Below are 21,402 nucleotides of genomic sequence, written 5' to 3' on the forward strand. Positions count from 1 at the left end.
TGGGTTCGATTCCTCAGCACCACATAAGCAAAAAGAAAAAAGCCAGAAGTGGTGCTGTGGCTCAAGTGGTAGAGCGCTAGCTTTGAGCTGAAGAGCTGAGGGACAGCGCCCAGGCCCAGAATTCAGGCCCCACGACCGGACCCAAAAAAAAAAAAAGCAAGCTGGACTTGAATGGCTCACACCTGTAATCCTAGCTACTCAGGAGGCTGAGACTGGGGGACCTTCATTTGAAGCCAGCCCACACAGAGACCCACCAGATTCTGATCTCCAGTAAGCCAGCAGAAAGCTGGAAGTGGAAGTGTAACTCAAGTAGTTAGATTTCCAGCTGTGAGCAAAAAAGCCAAGTTGAGTTAGAGGCCTGTACCAACATGCACACACCACCACCACCAACAAAAACAAACCAAACCCAAACAACAACAAAAGCAAAAACCATGTATGCACATGGGTGGGAAAGATACATGTCAAACCCATATACTTGCTGGGGGTGGCAATATGCACTTGTAATCCCAGAACTCCAGATGTGGGAGCAGGAGGCTGGAAGATCCAGGTAAACTTGTGCTACCTGGAGAGGGTCTCTCAAAAACAAGAGATGCATCCTTGTCAATGCTGGGTGAGGAAACTATGTTAATCTATTTGTAGGGTTTTTTGTAGCAAGAGTGCTTGTGAACCTAAGGGGAAAGTATTTTTAAATAGTAACTATGGACCTATCCACTCATTTCCATAGATTATAAAGAAGAAAGGAATGTTAGAAAATCATGCAGTCTACCCTCAAAACTTAAGCCCCTGACTATTGTGTGCCCAACCAAGCCGCTTAGTGACTAAGGCAGGATTAAAGCCCAGGTTTTCTGATTCCTGAGAGGTTCCCCCCCCCCCCACTAAAGATACAGCATATTTTTCACAAAGCCTTTCCTGACCATCAAAAGTGAGCTTTCAACATTTATCACTTACTTACTCTGTCACTTATATGAACTTTAACCCACACTACTTTATGCTATCATTTTCCCTCTTCATAGATCAAGTGTGTTCGTTCTGGATTTATACATAGCATGAAGGCATTGTAACTTGTGTTTGTATCTGACACGGTACTTTGCCCTCAGTACTCAAAGTAAGTACCTTGACTAACAGGTACTTAGTGAGTTAACAATGAATGCTTTTGTGGCATAGCTTGCTGTGTTAGATTAAGAGAGGAGGGAAAAAAGCTTTAATACCAAATGAGATGCACCAATGTGCTCCCCTAACTCTTCCTGTTTTGGGTTTTTTTTAATTTATTTTTTTGGTGAAACTTGCCACTTGAAGACAGAAAATATTTTAGGAAGGCATGTAGAGAGGTATTTGCAACCCTACAAACATCTTCCCTTTCCAAGGAAAATAGCTTTGTTCTCCACTGCTGCTTCAGAGAACAGTTTGTCCCCATAGGGTATTGTAGGTAATATGAGCCACACAGCAAATATGTGGTGATTGTGCCCCTGATAGGAACTCTGCGCACGTTGTAGTAGGTGGGCAAAGGCCTCTGGAGAGGGCTGGCTTACAGATGACGGCACATTTCTTTCTATATTTGAATTGATACCAGAGACCAAGGAATTCAATTGTGAATTAAAGTTTTTCTGTAAAGAGCATAGAAGTTGTGGCAGATCTTTTTTGTTATTGTTGTTAGGAAAACATTTCCTCAGGATGTGTGAAATTTCCATGTGTCTTGCCTTTCAGAATTTGTCATCCTGGTCTATCTACATAGTTCTATAACTTAATATTAACGTCTTAGCTAAATTTCAGGTTGCTTTTGAGATACAGACTCTTCTCTGATTTTTCATCTGCAGTTTTGTGAATCCTATTTTGCTTCTGATTATTTGTAGCTCTTTGACATCATTAAAAGTCTGTAGACTTATTTAAACAACTAGATGGAAATTTCCATTTCAGCTGGAATAGTGTTCTTAGGCGGGGCCTTAGGAAGACTTTTTTTTTTTTTCTTGAAAAGCTAATGTTACTTAGTTTAGAATTAATAGCTTTAGGAAAGCATCACAAAATGCTGTGACTTTATATATATGCTGCTAGCCATAGAAATTGTTTCTAATATGATCCATTGATGCTTAACAGGTGTGCATCTGTAGCCATTCTCATATTCCCCAATTTAAAAGTGTGTGTGTATATGTGTATGTGTGTGTGTGATTACACATACTTATACACATCTTTGTCTTTACAAAGATAGATTCCTTTGTTTAAAAAAAAAGTGAAGAGTTTGTCTCATTTAAAAGCTGTGAAATAATTAGAGTTGTGTGTGCGTGTGCCAGTAGTAGAGCTTGAACTCAGCCTATGCACTGTTCTTTAGTTTGTTCGCTCAAAGATAGCCCTCTGCCACTTGAGCCACACCTCCACTTCCAGCTTTCATTGGTTGATTACAGATATGTCTTACGGACTTTTCTGCCTGGGCTGGCTTTGAACTTCGATCTTCAGATCTCAAGACTCCTGAGGATAATCCTAAGGATTATACACATGAGCCACCGGTACCCAACTTAAAGATGAGTTTTTTAAGTAGGAAAGAAGCTGAGCTGTAACTAGTAAATTTCAAATATGGAATATTGGACTTGTTCTGCTGAGAATTTTATTAGAAACTTAGAAAGCATTTATGATTAGCACACTTGATATAGTATGCTTAGAAGGAAAGATGTTAGTGGTTGTCTTTCTCTACTCTTGAAATAGTAAATGTTTAATTTCCATCTGAAGACTTCTTATATGAATTTGCTTATTGTAAATTATTGTTCACATACTATAATTGTCTTTAGAATCTGCCATATTCAAATAATATTTTTATTTTAAAAATTATGATCAGTGTTTAATAATACTTGCATGGAAAAGAAAATGTTTTTTAATTTAGTTAATTTAAGTTAGTATTGTTAATTTAGTGCTTCAGTTTTAAAATAATTTTTTTTTAATGGAAGTGGAGGTATGGCTCAAGTGGTAAACAGCCTTGAGCAAAAAAGCTAAGAGATAGCACCCAGGCCCTGAGTTTAAAGACTAGCACACACATAAAAAAATAAAAATAGTAGTATTTTTCCCAGTGGAAGCTTTTGAAAATGGTAAAAACTGTATTCTCTTTCTGTTCTTAAATTTGAATGTGGAAAGCTAGAATGCAAATAGTGTTTGAGTTTGGCACCTTCACTTTGCAATATGAACCCTTCTACTCAAGTGATGTTCCATCAAGTTTCTCAACACTTTTTTTGGACAGAGGCAGTACTGGGGTTTGAACTCAGGGCCTTGAGCCTGATCCAGCTTGCTCACTCAGCTGACACCCTACCACTTGAACGATGCCTCTAGCCTGGCTTTTTTTTTTTTTGCCAGTTCTGGGGCTGAAACTATGGGCATGGGCACTGTCCCTGAGCTCCTTTTGCTCAAGACTAGCACTCTACCACTTGAGCAACTGCCACTTCTGGCGTTTTCTGTAATTAAATTAGAGTAAGAGTCTCACAGATTTTCCTGCCTAGGCTGGCTTCGAACCACAATCCTCAGATCTCAGCCTCCTGAGTAGCAGGATTGTAGGCATGAGCCACTAATGCCTGGCTTATAGCCTGGGTTCTTTTGTTAGTAAATTGGAGACAGAGTCTCACAAACTTCTCTCCCTTGACTGGCATTGAACCACAGTCTTGCAGATCTCAGCCTCCTAAGTAGATAGGACTAGAGCTGTAGGCTACCAGTGTCTGGGCTTCTCAACATTTTTGCATGAGCTTAGAAAACTTGAGTAAGGAGAGGGTGGATACTATTACAGCTCCGACAGTAGTGAGAAATAGTAGTTAAGATCATTCATCTTTTTAGTAGCAGTTTTATTAGTAGTATTTTGGCCTTTCTCTCTAGCACTTTCCTTTCCCCTTATCCTTTGCTCTTTTGGGTAAAGTAACTAAGAGTTTGATGTAGATACTTCCTTGGTCACTTGATCTTCAAAAAAAAATTGCTACTATTTTTGTCTGTTGTGAGGCTTGAATTCAGGGCCTGGGTGCTGTCTCTGAACTCCTTTGCTCAAGGCAAGCACTCTACCACTTTGAGCCACAGCACTGCTTCTGGTTTTTTGAGTTGGTACTTGGAGATAAGAGTTTCATGAGAATTTTTGGGCCCAGGCTGGCTTGAACCATGATGCTCAGAGCTCAGCCCCTTGAGTAGCTTGATCTTGAAAATTTAGGGATTGTTTTGAACTTCCTTTGAACACTCAGTCTGAAATGACTAATAATAAATCATTGTCAAATATGTATGTGAATATCTCTTAACTGTCCTATGTATCATTAATGCTAAGATTATGTGTTTATTTGTTTTTTATTTTTAATTCAAAATTTTTGGGTGGTCATAAGAGTTCATTTGAAGTGGCTTAGTTCCTGGCACTGACAAAGAACTCCTAAAGATAATTGCAGATCAACTGACAAGCACTTATTAGGCATTGGACTGTGTGCTAGTTACTGGGGATTTATTGTCTTGACTAGATAGAGACAAAAGATATTATTTTGAAAGTATGTAATTAGTGCTGAGTTGTGTGTCAGGTGGGGGCTGAGGTAAACTAACGGGAGGTAGCCCGGATGGAAGCAAGTGTGAGCAGCTTAGTCATGAACGATTATTTCTGTGATATGAACGGTTCTCCCTAGGAGTTTGCCAAAATTGTCGTGCCTACAGTATGTTTGTTTGAAAGAGCTTTCAAGAAGAAATGCTATATTTGAATCTTTCTTGCTCTTTTAATCATGGAAGTATAATTTGCCACTTATTCTGGAATGAAAGTGAACTTGTATTCAGCAGGGATAAAATGTATTGGGGCCTAAAAGTACACCTAGAGAATGGGGTTCAGCTTTTTTATTCTCTTACTTCCTACTATGGACTTCCTACTATATCTGTAGTGACAGCTAAACAGCATTGCCTTTGTGTGTGTGTGTGTGCCTTTTTGTTCCTAGGGCTTGAACTCAGGACCTGGATGCTGTCCTTGAGCTTTTTTGCTTAAGACTAGCACTCTACCACTTGAGCCACAGTTTTACTTTCGGCTTTTTGGTGGTTCATTGGAGATGAGAGTGTCACGGACTTTCCTGCCCAGGCTGGCTTTGAACCATGATCTTCAGATCTTAAGTTTTCTGAGGAGCTGGGATTACAAGTGTGAGCCACCAGTACCAGGCAGCATTTGCTATTTTTAATGGCTGTTTTTTTTTTTCCCTATGAAGAGGTGTCTGCTCTAGCTCTCCCTTTATTTGTAGGGATTGTGTTGCTGCAGGCCTAGGAGTCTTAAGTGAACACAACTGAAAACTTTACCTAGGACAGATTAGTCTTCTATAGCTTGGAGGGCAGGGGGAATCTCCCAAATATCATTCTATGTTGGATCACCATTGAAGATGTTCATTTTATTTCTAGTAGGCTATTTATAATGAAGAGCCTAGTCAGGTTTTTTTTTTTTTTTTTGAATTGCAACACTTTTGTTTATCTAAAAGGTGAAGTTGACAGGAGAGTTTATGCTATTCCAAACGGTATTTTTCACAGAAAAATAATTTTTCTTTGTGTACATCCTGGGGCTTGAATAAGGCTTGGGCACAGTCCCTGAGCTTTTTTGCTCAAGGCTAGGGTTTTGCCACTTGAGTCACAGCACCACTGCCAGCTTTTGGGTGGTCAGTTGGAGATAAGTCTCACAGACTTTCCTGCCCTGGCTGGCTTCAAACTCCATTCTCAGTCCTCAACTTCCTGAATAGCTAGGATTATAGGTATGAGGCACCGGGCTACTGGCACCTGGCTTTCCAGTACTTTTATCGTGAAGTAATGAGAGCAAAGCTGACTTTTTAAAATTATCTAGAGTTAAATGAGAATGATAAGGACTTTCAAATCTAGAAATGCAGTCACTAAATTGGAATAAGGATAGTTTGAAAATTAAGAAAAAGTACACTTAGATTTCTTCACCAAAACCATACTGACTAAAATTAAGGAAACTCGGAGGAGAAGTTTTCAGGCTTTAAAAAAAATAGGTAATGGTGCGGATATCTGGCCACTGCTGTAGAGGCCTGCCATCATAGATTTCCATGAGCCGTCCCTTGGTGTCGCTGACGAACACCACCCTCTGTCCTTTTGATCATTGGGGTGACCAGTTGTACCTATTTTTTTCCTCTAGGACTGTCATATCTGTATCTTTTACAATTCTGATTCACTCTGGCCTGATTGACAATTATTCCTTTACAGAACAGCTTGTATTTAGCAAATCTGTAAAAAAGAAAAAAAAGGACAAAAAAATCCAGTCTCTGCTAAATAAGGTTCTATTTCAATTAGAAACCCCATCTTTGCAGTGAAAACATTTGTAAACATAACACAATTTAGACAGAGAGCTGAATGATTTTGCAGAGCTGCTATTTGTGTCCTGGAGAAGGCTTTTTCCTAAAGAGAGTTTGGTGACACTGGACTCTTTTGGCCATCTTGGAAGCAGCTGGAATTTCTTGCCTCATGTGTTACTCACATGGGAGGGAGCGTGGTCTGCCTGCTTTCAAAGTTTAAGAAATACTGGTGTTTTTAGATGGAAATACTAAATAAATATTGGGTCTTAGCTGGATGCTGGTGGCTCAGGCTTGTACACTTAGCTAAGTCAGGAGGCTGAGATCTGAGGATTGCAGTTTGAAGTCAGGCCTCGCAGGAAAGTCCATGAGACTCTTATCTCTAATAAACTATTCAGAAAATGCTAGAAGTGGCACTGTGGCTCAATTGGTAGAGCACTAGCCTTGAGCAAAAGATGTTCAGGCACAGCTCCCAGGCCCTGAGTCCAAAACCCAGGACTGCTGCGCGAGTGTGTGTGTGTGTTTGTGTGTGTGTGTGTGTGTCTCATTTTTAACCATTTGAAAGGATCCTTCAAATAGGTTTTGTTGTATGAGTTGAAAGGTGTTGGTGAGCTTGCAGGATGCATTAAACCTTTCATACCTCAGTGTATGAAAGGAAATGGAGTTAAATTTGGCAAAGTTTATCTCCAGATTCTACCCTCTTCTTTAGTCATTGTCATTGTCTTCTTTTTTTCCTTCCTCCTTCCTCTTCCTCTTCTGTCTATTCTTTTGTTGGCACTTACTTAGAAAACCACAACATCGCTATAAGGAATCGCAGGGACTGTGTTAGTAAAATTGAATATGGTCCCTTGCCCTAGCTCTTTTTTTCCAAATCCATGAAACTACATTCATTTTTGAGGTTATTCTTCTGAGCTCCTAATAGAATCAAAGTGTTCAGTTATCATTTATTTGTCAGTTAACAAATAAATGTAAACAAAACTCGTGAAGCTGTCCTTGAACAGGAAACTGTAATAGTGGTAAGCTGAGGCTGGAATCATTAAAAAAAACAAAACCGTGAGCTTTGATTCCTCTGATTTCTGAACATTTCAAGAGATTCAGACTAATATTTAGACAAATATAAATAGAAGCAAATCACAGACTTTAATCCTGTGATCCAGCAATAACCTGAATCTATTCTTCCACTAGATAAAAGTTTACCTTTCAGGCTGGGCACTGGTGGTTCATGCCTGTAATCCTAGCTACTCAGGAGGCTAAGATCTGAGGATCCATGTTCAAAGCCAGCCAAGGCAGGAAAGTTCATGACACTCATAACCAACTAACCAACAACAAGCTGGAAGTAACCAGTTTGGGTAGTGGCACAAGTGGTAGAGTGCTGGCCTTGTGCACAAAGCTTAGGGATAATGCCCAGGCCTTGAGTTCAAGCCCTATGACTGGCACAATAAATAAGTAAATATGTAACTTAGTAAATAAATGTAGGCCTAAAATAAGAAAAAAATAAAAGTAAGTGTATTTAGGAAATTATTGTAATTGTTGTTAGCCCATTTTACACCTTTCCCTTCCAGAAGGGTTGTAAACAGTATAGTACAGTAGTTCTTACATCATGTTCACATTCTGCCTGCCTGAAATTGCTCGAGTGTCAGTGCCCTGTGGGTTACCAAACGATTGAGCTGCCCAGCATCAAGGCCAACTGCTGTTAGGCTGGCCTGCCCCCAGCTGTAACCCAAAGACTACCCTTCACTTGGGCCCTTGTGACTAGAAAAGAAACAAACTGGTAAGGTATCATAGAAGAGAGCACTCAGAACAGAAATAAAAATACACACAAACATCAGTTCTCTGTTGTTATCAGGAACTACTATAGCATATTTTAAATTCTGTGAATTTTATTTTTCCAGGAGTTCCAAATAGCCAATAAAAATGTTTCAGCATTTATTAAACAGAACAGAACAAGATGCACTAACCAACAATTGCTCTTTGTTTTCTTTCTCCTGCTCCAAATTTCATCCCCTCTACCACTCCAAAACAAATGCACCAAAAAACCCTACATTTTGATTTGGGGGAAATTGTGCTAACATGGGACTTGAAAGCATAATCTCTTGCTGGCTTGACTGATTTGGCAGATGACTAGCTGTTTCCCACTGAGGTTCTCCCTCTCAGGTCCTCCTACACAGGGCAAAGCTTCTAAGGATCCATTAATTCTTAGACCCCAATACTCATGTTCCTGTTAGGAAAGATATCTTTCCTCCTAAACGATAAGATCACATCTGATTAGTGGGACCATGTGTAAAGACAGACTTGATTATTTTCATTTTATCCTTCTAAATGAACAGCTCCAAAAGTAGTAAAACATACGTAACTGAACAGTTCCATTACAAAGAATTCTTCGAAGCAGGCTGTTTGTGCAATGTGAGGTTGCCATTTTATTAGAGATCGGTAACTATTTCTTCATTTCTCTCCTTCATCCTGGACAATAATTTGATTTAATAAAGCAATCCCACTGGGAGCAACTTAAGCTTCTGTAGAACAGACTTGCTTCTTATGTGCAGTGTCTCCTAATAAAACTGGGGTCGTGTTTTACAGCGCGTTGTCACTGTGTCTGGTATCTGACTTGCCAGCACGTACGAAGTTTGTTTTGGTTTCAAAATGTACTTTACCCCATGGTGGCTGGCGGGGTACAATGCTATTGACATCACTGGGTTTCAAATAGAAAATTAACAAGTAGCTACTGTTGTGGTTGCAGATTGCCTCCCCAGTCCCTGTGAGAGAATGCTTTTTCCTTTGGACAGAATACTTCTCAGCCCCTTGGTACCATTAAATTGGCCAGTGAGGGCTGCCAGGATGGGGTGAACACTAACAAAAGGCCAAACAGTAGAAAGGGTTCGAAGGCAAGATTTAAAAAAAAAAATCTGTTTCCAAACTGATGTGAAAGATAAATAATTAAAAAAAAATCTCTCCCACCCACAGCTATGTTTTGATGGTAGTCCAGATTCAGAGCCTGCTCTCTCCAGAGAGGAGTAGCCTTCTCTCTACCCAAAGCCCTGGAGAGTTGCCAAAAGAAAATAAGCTATTTTGTATTTAGAACAAATTGCCACTGTTTTCTCCAGTGATGTAGCCCTATTTCCCAGACTTTGAAACTTGGAATACAGAAAGTTCTTGTGTGATAGAAGAAGTATGTTGAATGAATGAATGAATGAATGATCTAGATTGGTTTTGGTTGAGGGGGGGCGCAGCAGGGTGCCGGGGTGGGGGGGGGGGACGGGACCGAATCCTATCAACAGATAAGGGCAGGGGGAATAAATGTGCAGAAACTAAATTTTCATAGAATGGACATAAAATAAACAATTTCTGTTGAAGCATTTTGGAGGTACCGGTAGTAGCTCCAGTGAAGAACATGGGCTTTATTTTTTTTAAGCTGGCAAAAGTGAAGACTTGAGGGTGTGTTGGTAGTACACACCTGTAATTCTAACACTTTGGAAATAGAGGCAGAAGAGCACAAGTGTCAGGCCAGCCTGGACTACATAACAATCTTAGAAAAAAGAGGAAGGAAGAGAAGTCAAGTTTTCCTTAGAGATGAATGCAAATCAGAATGATTGTGCTCTGCACTGTCTTCCACTGATCAGCAGGTAGGGGTCTTGTAAACCCATGCAAACGCTAGCTTCTCATGTAAAGATGAGATAAAAAGTTGCTTCGTGTCTCTTCTTCCTTGCATTGTAGAGTGTTTAGGTTTCCATTCATACTGGGTTTCTTAGCCATTTCTTTCCGATTTTCTCCTTAGTGATTGTCTTCCTGGCATTATACTTGATATTGGCACCACTACTTGAACAACAGCTGGAACAGAGGCCAAACTGGAATTTAGTTCAAATTTCTCACTCTTTAGGAGGCCTATTAATAAGGTCAGAAAGTTGACATTGGTGATAGAAAACTGGATTAAAAAACAACGACCCTCCATTTCATTTAGCATTATTGTCCTGGTCCCTGTAAATGCTTTGCTAAAGTCATTCTGGCATAATGCTATAGTTCCTAAGCCCTCTGCTTCACTGTAGAAGAAATGTGAGTTATAATCAGGACTTAGGTTAAGACTGCCCCTCTCTCTCAGGTAGGTGCACCTTACTATTCATTAGTGACCTCAGAGGCTCCCGCAATAACACAGGTGTTTCAAGTTCTGGTGTTCGTGAGCCATGTGTAAGATCTCCCACAAATGCTGACCTGATTATGCTGTATGTTTGTTGCCTCATCTTTGGTTAGTTAAGAGTATTCCAGAAACATCCACTAGAAATTGTTCTATCTTTTCTCTGTACTGTATACCAGCCATTCATTTACTATTAGAAATGTGGAAATGATTGAAAGTGTGTATTTTATCTCAATTAAAATACAATATGGTTAATATAAAAGTCAAATGTTAATTACCTGAAGAAGGAATATGAAAAGAAAGGTCTCGAGGAGGAAATGATAGTTTGGCTGTGGACTGGAAAAAATGTACCATCTCTTTCCCCCTCGCACCGCTCTCCTTCCTCACACCTCCTCGCTCTGCTCCCTCCTTCTCCCTTCTCTAAATATTTGCGCTATAATCTCAGCCATGAGCCAGAAATGTTCTGAAGTCCAAAACTCGACTGGTGATTTGTAGCCATTTCACTGCAGCATTGGAACATAGATTTCTGGAGGTCCCTAGATGTGGTATGAAATGAAGTTTACTTCAAGTTTTAAAATTCAAAAGTCTGTTATGTGTGCTTATTTTCACATGAAAGTATTTTCTCCCAAGTGTTTTGAGAAAATGATGCCTTTTAAGAGAGGGGCCATATTTTACATTATAGCTTCGAATGCTAGCCGCTCAGTGTTGAGTACCGTAGCGGAACATTCTCTGCCCTTAGAGCTGCCTCGACTTTGTCAAAAAAACAAACAAACATGGTTTTCTTTATTTTATTTCATTTTAAAGGTTTAGCAGGAAATTGAGTGTGAGACAAGGTTAAAGTAAGAAGTGGAGAAGGAAGAGAACTGTTTCCTCACACAGGAAGTAGGAATCAGAAATTAAAAAAACAAAACCCCCAAATGCTCCCAAGAGCTGGAAAGATGGCTGAAGTGATTCAAGGTCAGCCCAGACAAAAAGTTAGTGAGAGAGACCACATCTCAACTGGTAAGTAGGTCATGGAGGATCTCCATCTGAGGCTAGCCCAGTGCATGGAAAATAATCCAGGCAATAAAAGGGCTGAGGTGGCGCAAGTGCTCAGGTGTCTGCCGAGCAGGTGTGAGGCCTCAGCTCCAGCCCCAGCCACATACTTAGCCTTCCAAGAAAAACATGTGTAGCAACTGATTTTCATTCTTATTTGTATATAGATCTTTCTGAGGTTGACAGTATAACTAATTTGCACTATGATGTAGTATATATAATACTGTATAACTTGCAACTTCATTGTAAACTTTGTGATATTCCTATTTGCTTATTCTACAAGATACCAATTAAGCTTATTAAGCAGAAATAGCTTCTTTTTGAAAAGTGAGAGAGGAGGTTCCAGCTATTCTACTTTTACTCCTGTATGGAATCCCATGACCACCACAGTCAAGTCTGGCTAGGGAGATGGATGCCATTTACTAACTTCCCACCTGGGAATTAATATTCTGTTTATTTTCTGTAAAGTAGATAATGTATAAGTCGTGTGTGAAACATATAATTATCAAGTGTTATTTTAAGGAGTGGCTTGTCAGCCTCCATACTTTGTAAACAGCATACACAGATCATGTGTGTCTTCTGAGTAAAGTTCAGAAGTATGCTCAGCTCATCTGCATCCACTTTAAATATGTTCATGCAAGTAGGCAGATGATGTGTGTGTGTGTGTGTGTGTGTGTGTGTGTGTGTGTTAGAGATTCTCAACATACTATACTTTAGAGGAAGTCGGTATAGACAGTGTAGGAGAAGCAGCTAGCTGCTGTTTTGAGCAAAAGAGAGAGAGAGCATTTCAGAAATCTGGCCACAAGCCATTGCAGCTTTGAAGAATGTGGCTCATAAAGGACTCAGAGCCCCTTGCGTAACTTTCAGTGAAGAGGAAAATACAAGCACTGTCCCTATCATTTGACTTGTTTTCCATTTTGATTTAGTTACTTGGCAAAGTCTTGCTATCCTGTAGTGGAGGAATGAAAGACAAGCAAGTTCCAAGAAAGGACTGGGCCTCTAACAGCCCCAGCCAATGGATGGTTTGTGGGTCCTGGCAGGGTTAGATTTCTTATTGTTGGGCAGGGGGATTAGTGTTTCCAGAGAGGACTTGAAAAACAAGCAATGAAAAACACGGTCGGTCGTAAGATTCTTGCAACTTTTTTTTTTCTGAAAGCGAATATTTTTCCTCTCCTATAATGCTGTGCTTCTAGTAATTGATATAACTGCGCTTTAGAATACCTCATTTATAGCAAAATCATTTCCCATTATTTTCTGTGATATGGCGCTTTGGCAGTAAAGTTTACAGACTTTGAACGCAAAAGCAACACGGGTTCCTTCAGGGAAAAATGATCCCAGTCTACCAAAATAAAAGCCAAACACACACTAATTGTTCTTTTTTCCCATAAGGGGTTTGTTTGCCTGCTTTGTGGGTGTGGGCAGTTTTGATAGGCTCTTTCTTCCTAACAGGTAGTTGGGAATTGCCCTGTCCTCCAGTGAGCTCCTTTAAACCTCTTTTTAAAACAGACTTCCAAGTGTCTTTGGAACTGGAAACCCGCGGTAGTCTCTGCATGCTTTAGCCCCATCCCCCTCCTAGTAAGGAGACAGGGGTTTTCCACCAGCTCATTTCCTAGCTGCAGTGTCCAACCCTAACTTTGCGTTGCCTTCCCCATGCTTATTCAGGAAAGATGTAGCAGTGTTGCTTCTGTGGGGTTTTCCCTGTGTTTAGGAGTATACCTGTTAAATAAGTTACATAACCGCTAACTAGAAGTCTAAACTTTTTTTTGGATCATTTTCCATCAGCTGTAGTTCCATAAATTCTGCAGTGTTAGACTGCTTGTATATTTTTTCCTCAGTGAATAAGGATTTTTAAATTGAACCAACCTTCTTCTGCCTGCCTGTCTCTTCTTCTTTCCTTTCCCAAAGTCTTAAAGCCCCTGGGTTTGGCAACTCCTTACAGGTGGTGCCAAGCCACCAATCACATGAGAATAAAGGCCAGAAAAAGAAAAGACCAGATGGCATCAAAACATACACCTTTCTAGGTCACTGGTGGCTGAGCTTGCAATCTGGTTACCAACAAGGAGCCTATGGGAGAAAGAGGAGGGAGCGGCAGCACAGTGGGGATGAATTTGCCGTTCGTCCCTTCTTCCAGCTATTGACACAGTCAAGAGAAAGTACATTCATGGAGGAGAATGTAATGCGCTCCAGTTTATAGTCACGGGATACCCATGGCTCGTGGAAGGGTACATTTCCCCTGTGTGGAGTGGAATCGCATGTGGAAACGCAGTCATTGAAGGGAAGCCTGAGTAGTGTGGCTCTCGCTGGGCCAGCTGCTGCCCTTCAACTGCCACCGACCCGCTGTTATTCTCCTCTCCAAATATCTGCTTATTTGTCAGGGCAAAAACTGGAGATCGCATTTAGCTCCCACAGGAGAGCCAACCCCCTTCCCCCCACTTGCCCTTCTTACCACTGTCCATGCTGCAGTGCTGTCCTTAGAAAGCAGGTAGCCTGGCTAAAACCTACCCTGAGAATAATGCAAGGCGTCTCACAGATGCTTTGTAATTATCTGACTGGAGAAATGTCTAATAGTAGCCTAAAAAAAAAAATAGAAGAGGGACTTCTGCCTTTCCTGTTCATTCAGACATTAAACCTCACCTCTTGGTCTGACTAGTCCCTGATTTATTACTTAATAAATATACATGATTTATTGGCAATCCCCAGATATATCTCCATGATCCCCAGGCTGTTAAGCATAGTTGCTGTTTCCTTATAGAATGCCAGTTTCATTGTTGGCTCTTGAATGAAATTTTGAATTTAGTCTTAGGTTTATAAATTAGTTTTTTTGTTGGTGTTGGTCATGGAACATGAACTCTGGGCCTGGGCGTTGCCCCTCAACAATTCGGCTCAAGGCTATCACTTCTGCTTATGTGGTGCCGAGGAATTGAACCCTGGGCCTCACGCATGCAAGGCAAACACTTACCCTGAGCTAACTTCCCAGCCCTAGATATTTTTCATCTTAGATTTTATATTTGGTCCCCTTCTACAAATTTAGGTCCTTTCCATCCTCTTTCAGTTACCTGGGAATCCTTGCTCCTTTGTAGACAAATTCAGTATCCTTCCATCCAAAGTAAAGCTGGTGCTTCTTTTACAAGTCTGCCTTCTCTACTAACACTCTCTGCATTTATTCACATTCCATCATCCTTGATATCTGCATGACTCACTGCAGTATGGACATCATGAAAGAAAAGAGAAGGCTTTGTTCTGCAGTCTGCATTCTAACCTTTTTATTTCACTAACTTTTATTTTTTGAGACAGAGGCTTACTATATAGCTAAGACTGGCCTCGAACACATTATATACTCCAGACTGACGTCAAATTCTTGCTCACCCTGCCTTAACCTCTGTAATGCTGGGATTAAACGCTTGTTACTATCGTGCCAAGTTTTGGGTTATAAGCTCTTATTAAAGTTTCCACCTTTTCACCTTTCCCAACCAGGCAGATGTCTGAAATGGTGCTGAGAACACAAAAGTCATGTAATAAGCACAACTGAATTTTAGGGGGAGGCATGAATAGATTTTGAACTCAGGGCCTCAGGTTTGCTAGACAGACACTATCATTTGATCCAGGCCTCCAGTCCTTCCATTCCTTTTGAGATTTGGTTTCACTTTTTTGCCCAGGTCTAGCCTCTTGACTGCAACTCTCCTACATACGCCTTCTGTGTAGCTAGGATTATGAAACATACCACCATGCCCAGTTTACTGACTACCTTTTTGCCTGGGCTGACCTTGAACCGCAATCCTCTGGAGCAGGTGTGTGTCACCACCATGCCAGGCCAGGTTCTTTAAAAGAGCAAAAAAAGACTTAATATGACGTTAGGGTTTGTTTTTGTTTTTTGTCTGCACCCTGCAGTTTGTTTGTTCTTTTTTAGTGCTGAGGATCCAACTTGTGGTCTTGTGCATACTAAGCAAACATGATGCACCACTGAGCTACCTTACCAGCCCTACATTATTTTTAGGGTAGGTTTTAGTCTCTCACAAAACAGAAAATCATCTCACTCTTTTTGTTCTTAATGTGGAATTATAGTAAAGAATCGGTTTCATGTTTCTTAAGACTAAAATGTGAAAGATAAATCTACTGTGTACCAAATTTCTGGAGTTAAGTAATTTGAAAAAAATTCTTACAACATGCTCCTTGTGAATTTTACTAGTTGCTCTGTTAACATTTGTAGGAGTTTAAGTTCAGAGTGGAGCCTCTGGGTATTGGCAAGAGAACCCGCAGTTTCTCTCGCCTTCTAGTCATTAGCCTACTAGTGCAGTTGTCAGGCAGTGTGACAGTCCTCCTAAGGAGGGATTCAGAGGGACTTTTTACTTTGCATGAGATTTTTCTGTTTTTGTTTTTGCCTGTCACAGAAAGATCAATCTGCTCCTGTGGCATTTCCCGTCTTAAGAGATTTTAGGTCCCATAGCAGAGAAATAGAGTGACTTTAAAATTATTGAATGTCATTAATGGGAAATCCATTGATGCACCTTGTAGAGAAAATGAAAACATTGTTGTAGCCGCAACAAGTTTGGCAGGTTTCAGCCTGAAGCCAAGCATTAGGCCTGAAGTGATTGCTCAGTAGACATCATTTGGAGTGGCAGTTCTCATGGAGCCTTGACTGATTGGACTGTAGGTGCTACAAGAATGGGGACAGTTCATCAGCCAGACCTCTGACCTCATGGCTTGTCATCATCCTTGCTTATCAGTGGTGCAGCTGGCTGCTTACCACTGTCCCCTACCCGCTTTGAAATCGCTAGCATTTGACATTTTCACTTGGCATGTTTTTCCTGTGGTATTAACACAGGGAAAGCATAGTTTGGTGAGTTCTTGAAACTGTTTTGTTCTCTTGGAGGAGAAAACAAAAGATGTATTTGTTCCCGAAGCAGTGTGGACAGTTGCTAAAAGTTTGGTTATGGTTGCTTAGGGAGTTCAGGGCACCTGCCATGTATGTACTCTAGTTTCAGATACTCTGTTTATCTGATGGATGATGCTCGATGTTATGAAACACAGACCCAAAGATGGCTTCTGGTATTGCTTTAGGATAAACGTATGTACCAGAATGCTCTCAATTCCATGCTCATGGTTCCTGGTTCAGGGAAGGTGAATCCATGAAGCCCTCTGCCACAACATCCAAGAAATATGTCTCTCAGCTTTCACACAGTACAGGTGGACCAGAGAATACAATGATGTTTAGTAAGAGGATTCTGTCACCTGTTTCCCTTGGGTACAAAAGTGGAAGCTAGTTGAGAGAGAGAAAAATAAAAATTAATGAACTGGTACACTTAGGAAGATGGAGAGTATTTTATGGACTGTTGTTTTACTGGCTAGACTTAACCACAGGATATATATATATATGTGTGTGTGTGTGTGTGTGTGTGTGTATCTATATATATATACATGTATATATATGTATATACACACATACATACATACACATATATGCTGGTGGTAGTGGTTGTGGGACTTGAACTCTGCCTGGGCGCTGACCCTGAGTTTTTTTGCTCAAGGTTAGCTCTCCACCACTTTGAGCCACAGCACCACGTCTGGTTTTTCTGGTGGTTAGTTGGAAATAAGAGTGTCATGGATTTTGCTGCCTGGGCTGGCTTTGATCTGTGATCCTCAGATCTCAGCCTCCTGAGTAGCTAGGATTACAGGCGTGAGCCACTGGCGCCTGGCTCAAATTGCCCTTTTTATAAAATGAGAAATGATTGTGGATGGGGAAGTACATACAGTTTGACCTAATAGGTATATATAGTAAAGAGAAGAAGGAATGTATGTGAGAGAGAGAGAAGAGGAAGGGAAAAAAGAAGAGAGGAAAAGGAGTAGTACAAACTTTTGAGACTTTTATACCTCCTTGGAGTACCATAGCTGTGAAACTTGTACTCTAGCTTGTGGTTTTAGGCATTCAAAATTGATTACAATTGCTCCTGTGTGTGCATGTGTGCACATACCATTCTTGGAGTCTAAACTCAAGGCCTGGGCAATGTCCTTGGGACATTTTGCTCAAAGCTACTACTCTATCTCTTGTCCCACAGCTCCATTTATAGATTTTTGCTGGTTAATCATAGATAAGCGTCTCACAGACTTTCTGCCTGGGCTGGCTTCAAATCATGATCTGTAGATCTTAGCCTCCCAAGCACCTAGGATTACAGGTATGAGCCATTGGTGCCTAGCTCCAGTATGTTTTTATATGTACATATTAATACATTGGAGAGTGTATGGGGTAGCTTAAAAAATAAAGCAACCCCCAAAGAGATTACCGTTGGGATTATAGTATGACTGGTGTCTACAGAGTACAACAGAAATGCAGGTACCCCTATACTTGTAGATACTTTGAAGAATTAGAGGTATAACATGATTATAAGGTAAATTACTCCAAATTCTGAATTGTCTTTACCATAGGTTCAGTGTTTCTAGTAGAGTGTCTGGACCATGCTAAGTTTTTTGTTTTTGTTTTTGTTTTTTTTGCCTTTTTGTCTTTCTTAGACGAGCTCATCTGCGCCTATGTTTAGAACGCTTAAAAGTTCTGATTCCATTAGGACCAGACTGCACCAGGCACACAACACTTGGTTTGCTCAACAAAGCCAAAGCACACATCAAGGTGAGAATGTCTACTTTGTGCATTGGCATATGCTTCTCAGGGCCCGGGTTTAATTATTAGCAATGATTCCTATTTACATAAATCAGCTAGCTTACCATGCTCTCTTTAATAATTGACCTCAAGAAGAATCTTTCTAGAAACTGGCCAGCTAATATTGGAGTAACCTAACCTGGTTGTTGTGACAATGGCCAGTTGAAGAAGAGCTGAGAACACTAGGAAAATAACAATTCGCTTCCTTATACTCAGAAGGAAGGCAATTGTGCCCTCTGGTGGACATGACTTTATTTGGCTGTGTGCCTCAGTATTTTTCCATCACACTGCAGAGTGAGTGCTTTTCCCTTTGTGGGGATTCCTTTACAGACTTTTAGAATTCTATTTTTCTCAAGTAATGTAGCATTCATAGACAATAAAGGAAATATATTTAAAATATTTAAAATGTAACTTCTTTATGTTTTTATATACATAGGCACACACACACACACACACACATATATATATATATATACACACACACAATCACATATAGATGTGTGTTCATTCATGTTTCTCTGCCAAAGACCCCTTTTAAGATGTTATGTAGCAATGTTTTAATGTTTGTATTGGACTACACACAAATGTAAATATTTCGTCATTTTAGAAACTTGAAGAAGCTGAAAGGAAGAGCCAGCACCAGCTTGAGAACTTGGAACGAGAACAGAGATTTTTAAAGCGGAGACTGGAACAGCTGCAGGGTCCTCAAGAGATGGAACGAATACGAATGGACAGCATTGGATCGACTATTTCTTCAGATCGTTCTGATTCAGAGCGAGGTAGGCAGTGTTTCTCTCCTCTGTCTGGATTTAGGGAAGGTGGGTTGCCTTTTTAGCCAGTGTAACATTCTGGGTTTTGTTTATTTTGGGGGAGAGGGGGGGAGGATCAAACTCAGGGCCTCACAATTGTTAGGCAAGCACACTCTAAAATAAACGAAAGCCCAACTCATTCTAGGTTTTATTGATCAGACTGTCTAGTAGTAACTTGGTGAACTTACAGAATTTTGGTTTTATTTTTCTATTTTACAAGTTTTCCATGGAAAATCTTGAGTTATCTATCCTCCCTCCAGCATTCTCTCATATAGTAGTTATTGAAGCCAAGAAGTGAACACTGATAGAATACTAATAAGTAATCTCTTGATTATGAGTTCAAATTCCACTACTAACCTTTGTCTGGTCTAGGATCCTAGGGTGGAGTCCCCCAGAGCACTAGAATTCTTTTGCAGAGTACTGGCCCAGTTTTATTCAGTACCCCTTGATTGGAGGATTTTTTTGTTTTGCATGTTTTCAAATCATTAGACTGACGGTATACATTTGGGCAAGAAGTATCACAGAAATGATCATGTGTCCCTGGATTCAGTATGTCAGAAAGATGCACTGATGTTATATCTTGTTTACCAGTGATAGTGATTTTTGTCTGAGAATACAGCACCCTTCACTTCTTTCACTTCTCCTACAGCATTTGTCTTTGGCAGAATTAAGAAACAAAAGTCAACCAAAAGAGAAAGGGTCTGAGTTTTATTTTCTACCCATCTGTAGCTACCACCACCTCAGTGTCAGAGTGACAGGGGGTTTGCCTGGCGTGCAAGAGACTCGGGTTCAGTTTCTAGCGCAGCTAAAAGAAAAAAATGTAGGGGGAGGCTTCAAGCTATATTTAATGCAAATATATTTGACTGGCTTATTTTAGTTGCCAAACAGTAAAGAAGTTTAATCCAGATACCTGTGGCTCAGGCCTGTAATCCCAGTTACCCAGGAGGCTAAAATCTGAGGGTTGAGGTTCAAAGCCAGACCAGGCAGACAAGTTCATAACACTCTTTTTTTTTTTTTTTTTTGGGTCCGGTCGTGGGGCCTGAACTCTGGGCCTGGGTGCTGTCCCTCAGCTCTTCAGCTCAAGGCTAGCGCTCTACTACTTGAGCCACAGCGCCACTTCCGGCTTTTTTCTTTTTGCGTATGTGGTGCTGAGGAATCGAACCCAGGGCCTCAAGCATGCAAGGCAAGTGCTCTACCACTGAGCCACCTTCCCAGCCCTAAGTTCATGACACTCTTATCTCCAATTAACTACCAAAAAGCTGAACGTGGATCTGTGGCTCAAGTGGGAGAGTACCAGTCTTGAGCAAAAAAAAACCCCAAACAAACAAACAAAAACACTAAGAGACAGCACCCAGGCCAACTTTAAGCCCAGTACCAGCACCAAAAAAGGTAAACTGCAGATGGATCTGTAGAATGGTACTATCAAAGGCCTCTTGGATGCTTTGCCTGTTTCTCAATTTTTTCTCTTCACCCTCATCCCACCCCACTCCACATACTTTAAGGAAACCTTGATTAATAAACAGCACCAACAACTGCTTTTTTGTTTAATGCAAAACAGATGTGTTAAACCACTTGGGTTGGGATCTTTTAATATTAAGTATTAATTTCCAAATAGGCCAAATGCTTTTAGTGGGAGGTCTAGACGGACCGGCGTCAAAGGGTTTTAGTAAACTTGCTGCCTAAATTAAGACCACCATTGTATACAGACATCCTCCTTTGTGGAAAACAGACCTGTTTCTTCACCTTCAGTTCCCCCCATTCTCCAGAGATCACTAATAATAAGCCTATTGTATAATGTTTACTTGATAACTGCTTCTTCCCCCTGCCTTTTAACTTTTGAAGGTGCACATACGGATTATTCATGTTCTTTTCCTTTCCTTTGGCAGAGGAAATTGAAGTGGATGTTGAAAGCACAGAGTTCTCCCATGGAGAAGTGGACAATATAAGTACCACCAGCATCAGTGACATTGATGACCACAGCAGCCTGCAGAGTATTGGGAGTGACGAGGGTTACTCCAGTGCCAGTGTCAAACTTTCCTTCACTTCCTAGAACCCAGCATGATGTAACAGTGCAGGGCAAAATATTCACTGGGCCAATCCAATCCAATCTCTTAAACTGGGTTCATGATGCAGTCTCCTTTAGAACTACACAAAACTATACTTGAACAAAAGGGTCAACAGACCTGTATTTAAGCAAATACTTACTAGCAAAAGTGGAGTAGAGCCTCCCCAGCAGAACAAATATTCCGAATATTCATTCATATTGGGGGGGGGAAAACCACAGTTTCTAATGGCAGCAGAAAATGTGTGTGAAATTGTCTTGAGTTGTAGTTGATTTAAGAGGACAGTGCAGCTTCCATCCTCTTTCTTTTCTACTTGGGTCATATTGTACTGAGCAGACACATTGAAGGATGTGGTTATGAGCCCTTCCTGAACGTGATGGCCCTAGAAACAAAATCAAACCTATAGTAAGGAAAGGACGAGATAATCAGGCATTATTTTTGCATAGCTAAAAGA

The 21,402-nt window shown here is 40.6% G+C and overlaps 1 protein-coding gene across 2 annotated transcripts in view; it reads left to right on the plus strand.

The window, feature by feature from the left end:
* Window positions 1–21,155, plus strand: part of Mxi1 (MAX interactor 1, dimerization protein) — a 44,062-nt gene extending 22,907 nt beyond the window's left edge. For both annotated transcript variants that reach the window (XM_013017843.1, XM_013017844.1), the window contains exons 4-6: window positions 17,932–18,046; window positions 18,684–18,855; window positions 20,772–21,155. In XM_013017843.1, coding sequence (XP_012873297.1) covers window positions 17,932–18,046; window positions 18,684–18,855; window positions 20,772–20,935 — 451 coding nt within the window. In that variant the 3' untranslated portion in view covers window positions 20,936–21,155. The remainder of the gene's footprint in view (window positions 1–17,931; window positions 18,047–18,683; window positions 18,856–20,771) is intronic.
* The last annotated feature ends 247 nt before the right edge of the window (window positions 21,156–21,402 follow it).

Source organism: Dipodomys ordii, unplaced genomic scaffold, assembly GCF_000151885.1.
Source record: "Dipodomys ordii isolate 6190 unplaced genomic scaffold, Dord_2.0 Scaffold36, whole genome shotgun sequence".
Taxonomy (NCBI): Eukaryota; Metazoa; Chordata; class Mammalia; order Rodentia; family Heteromyidae; genus Dipodomys; species Dipodomys ordii.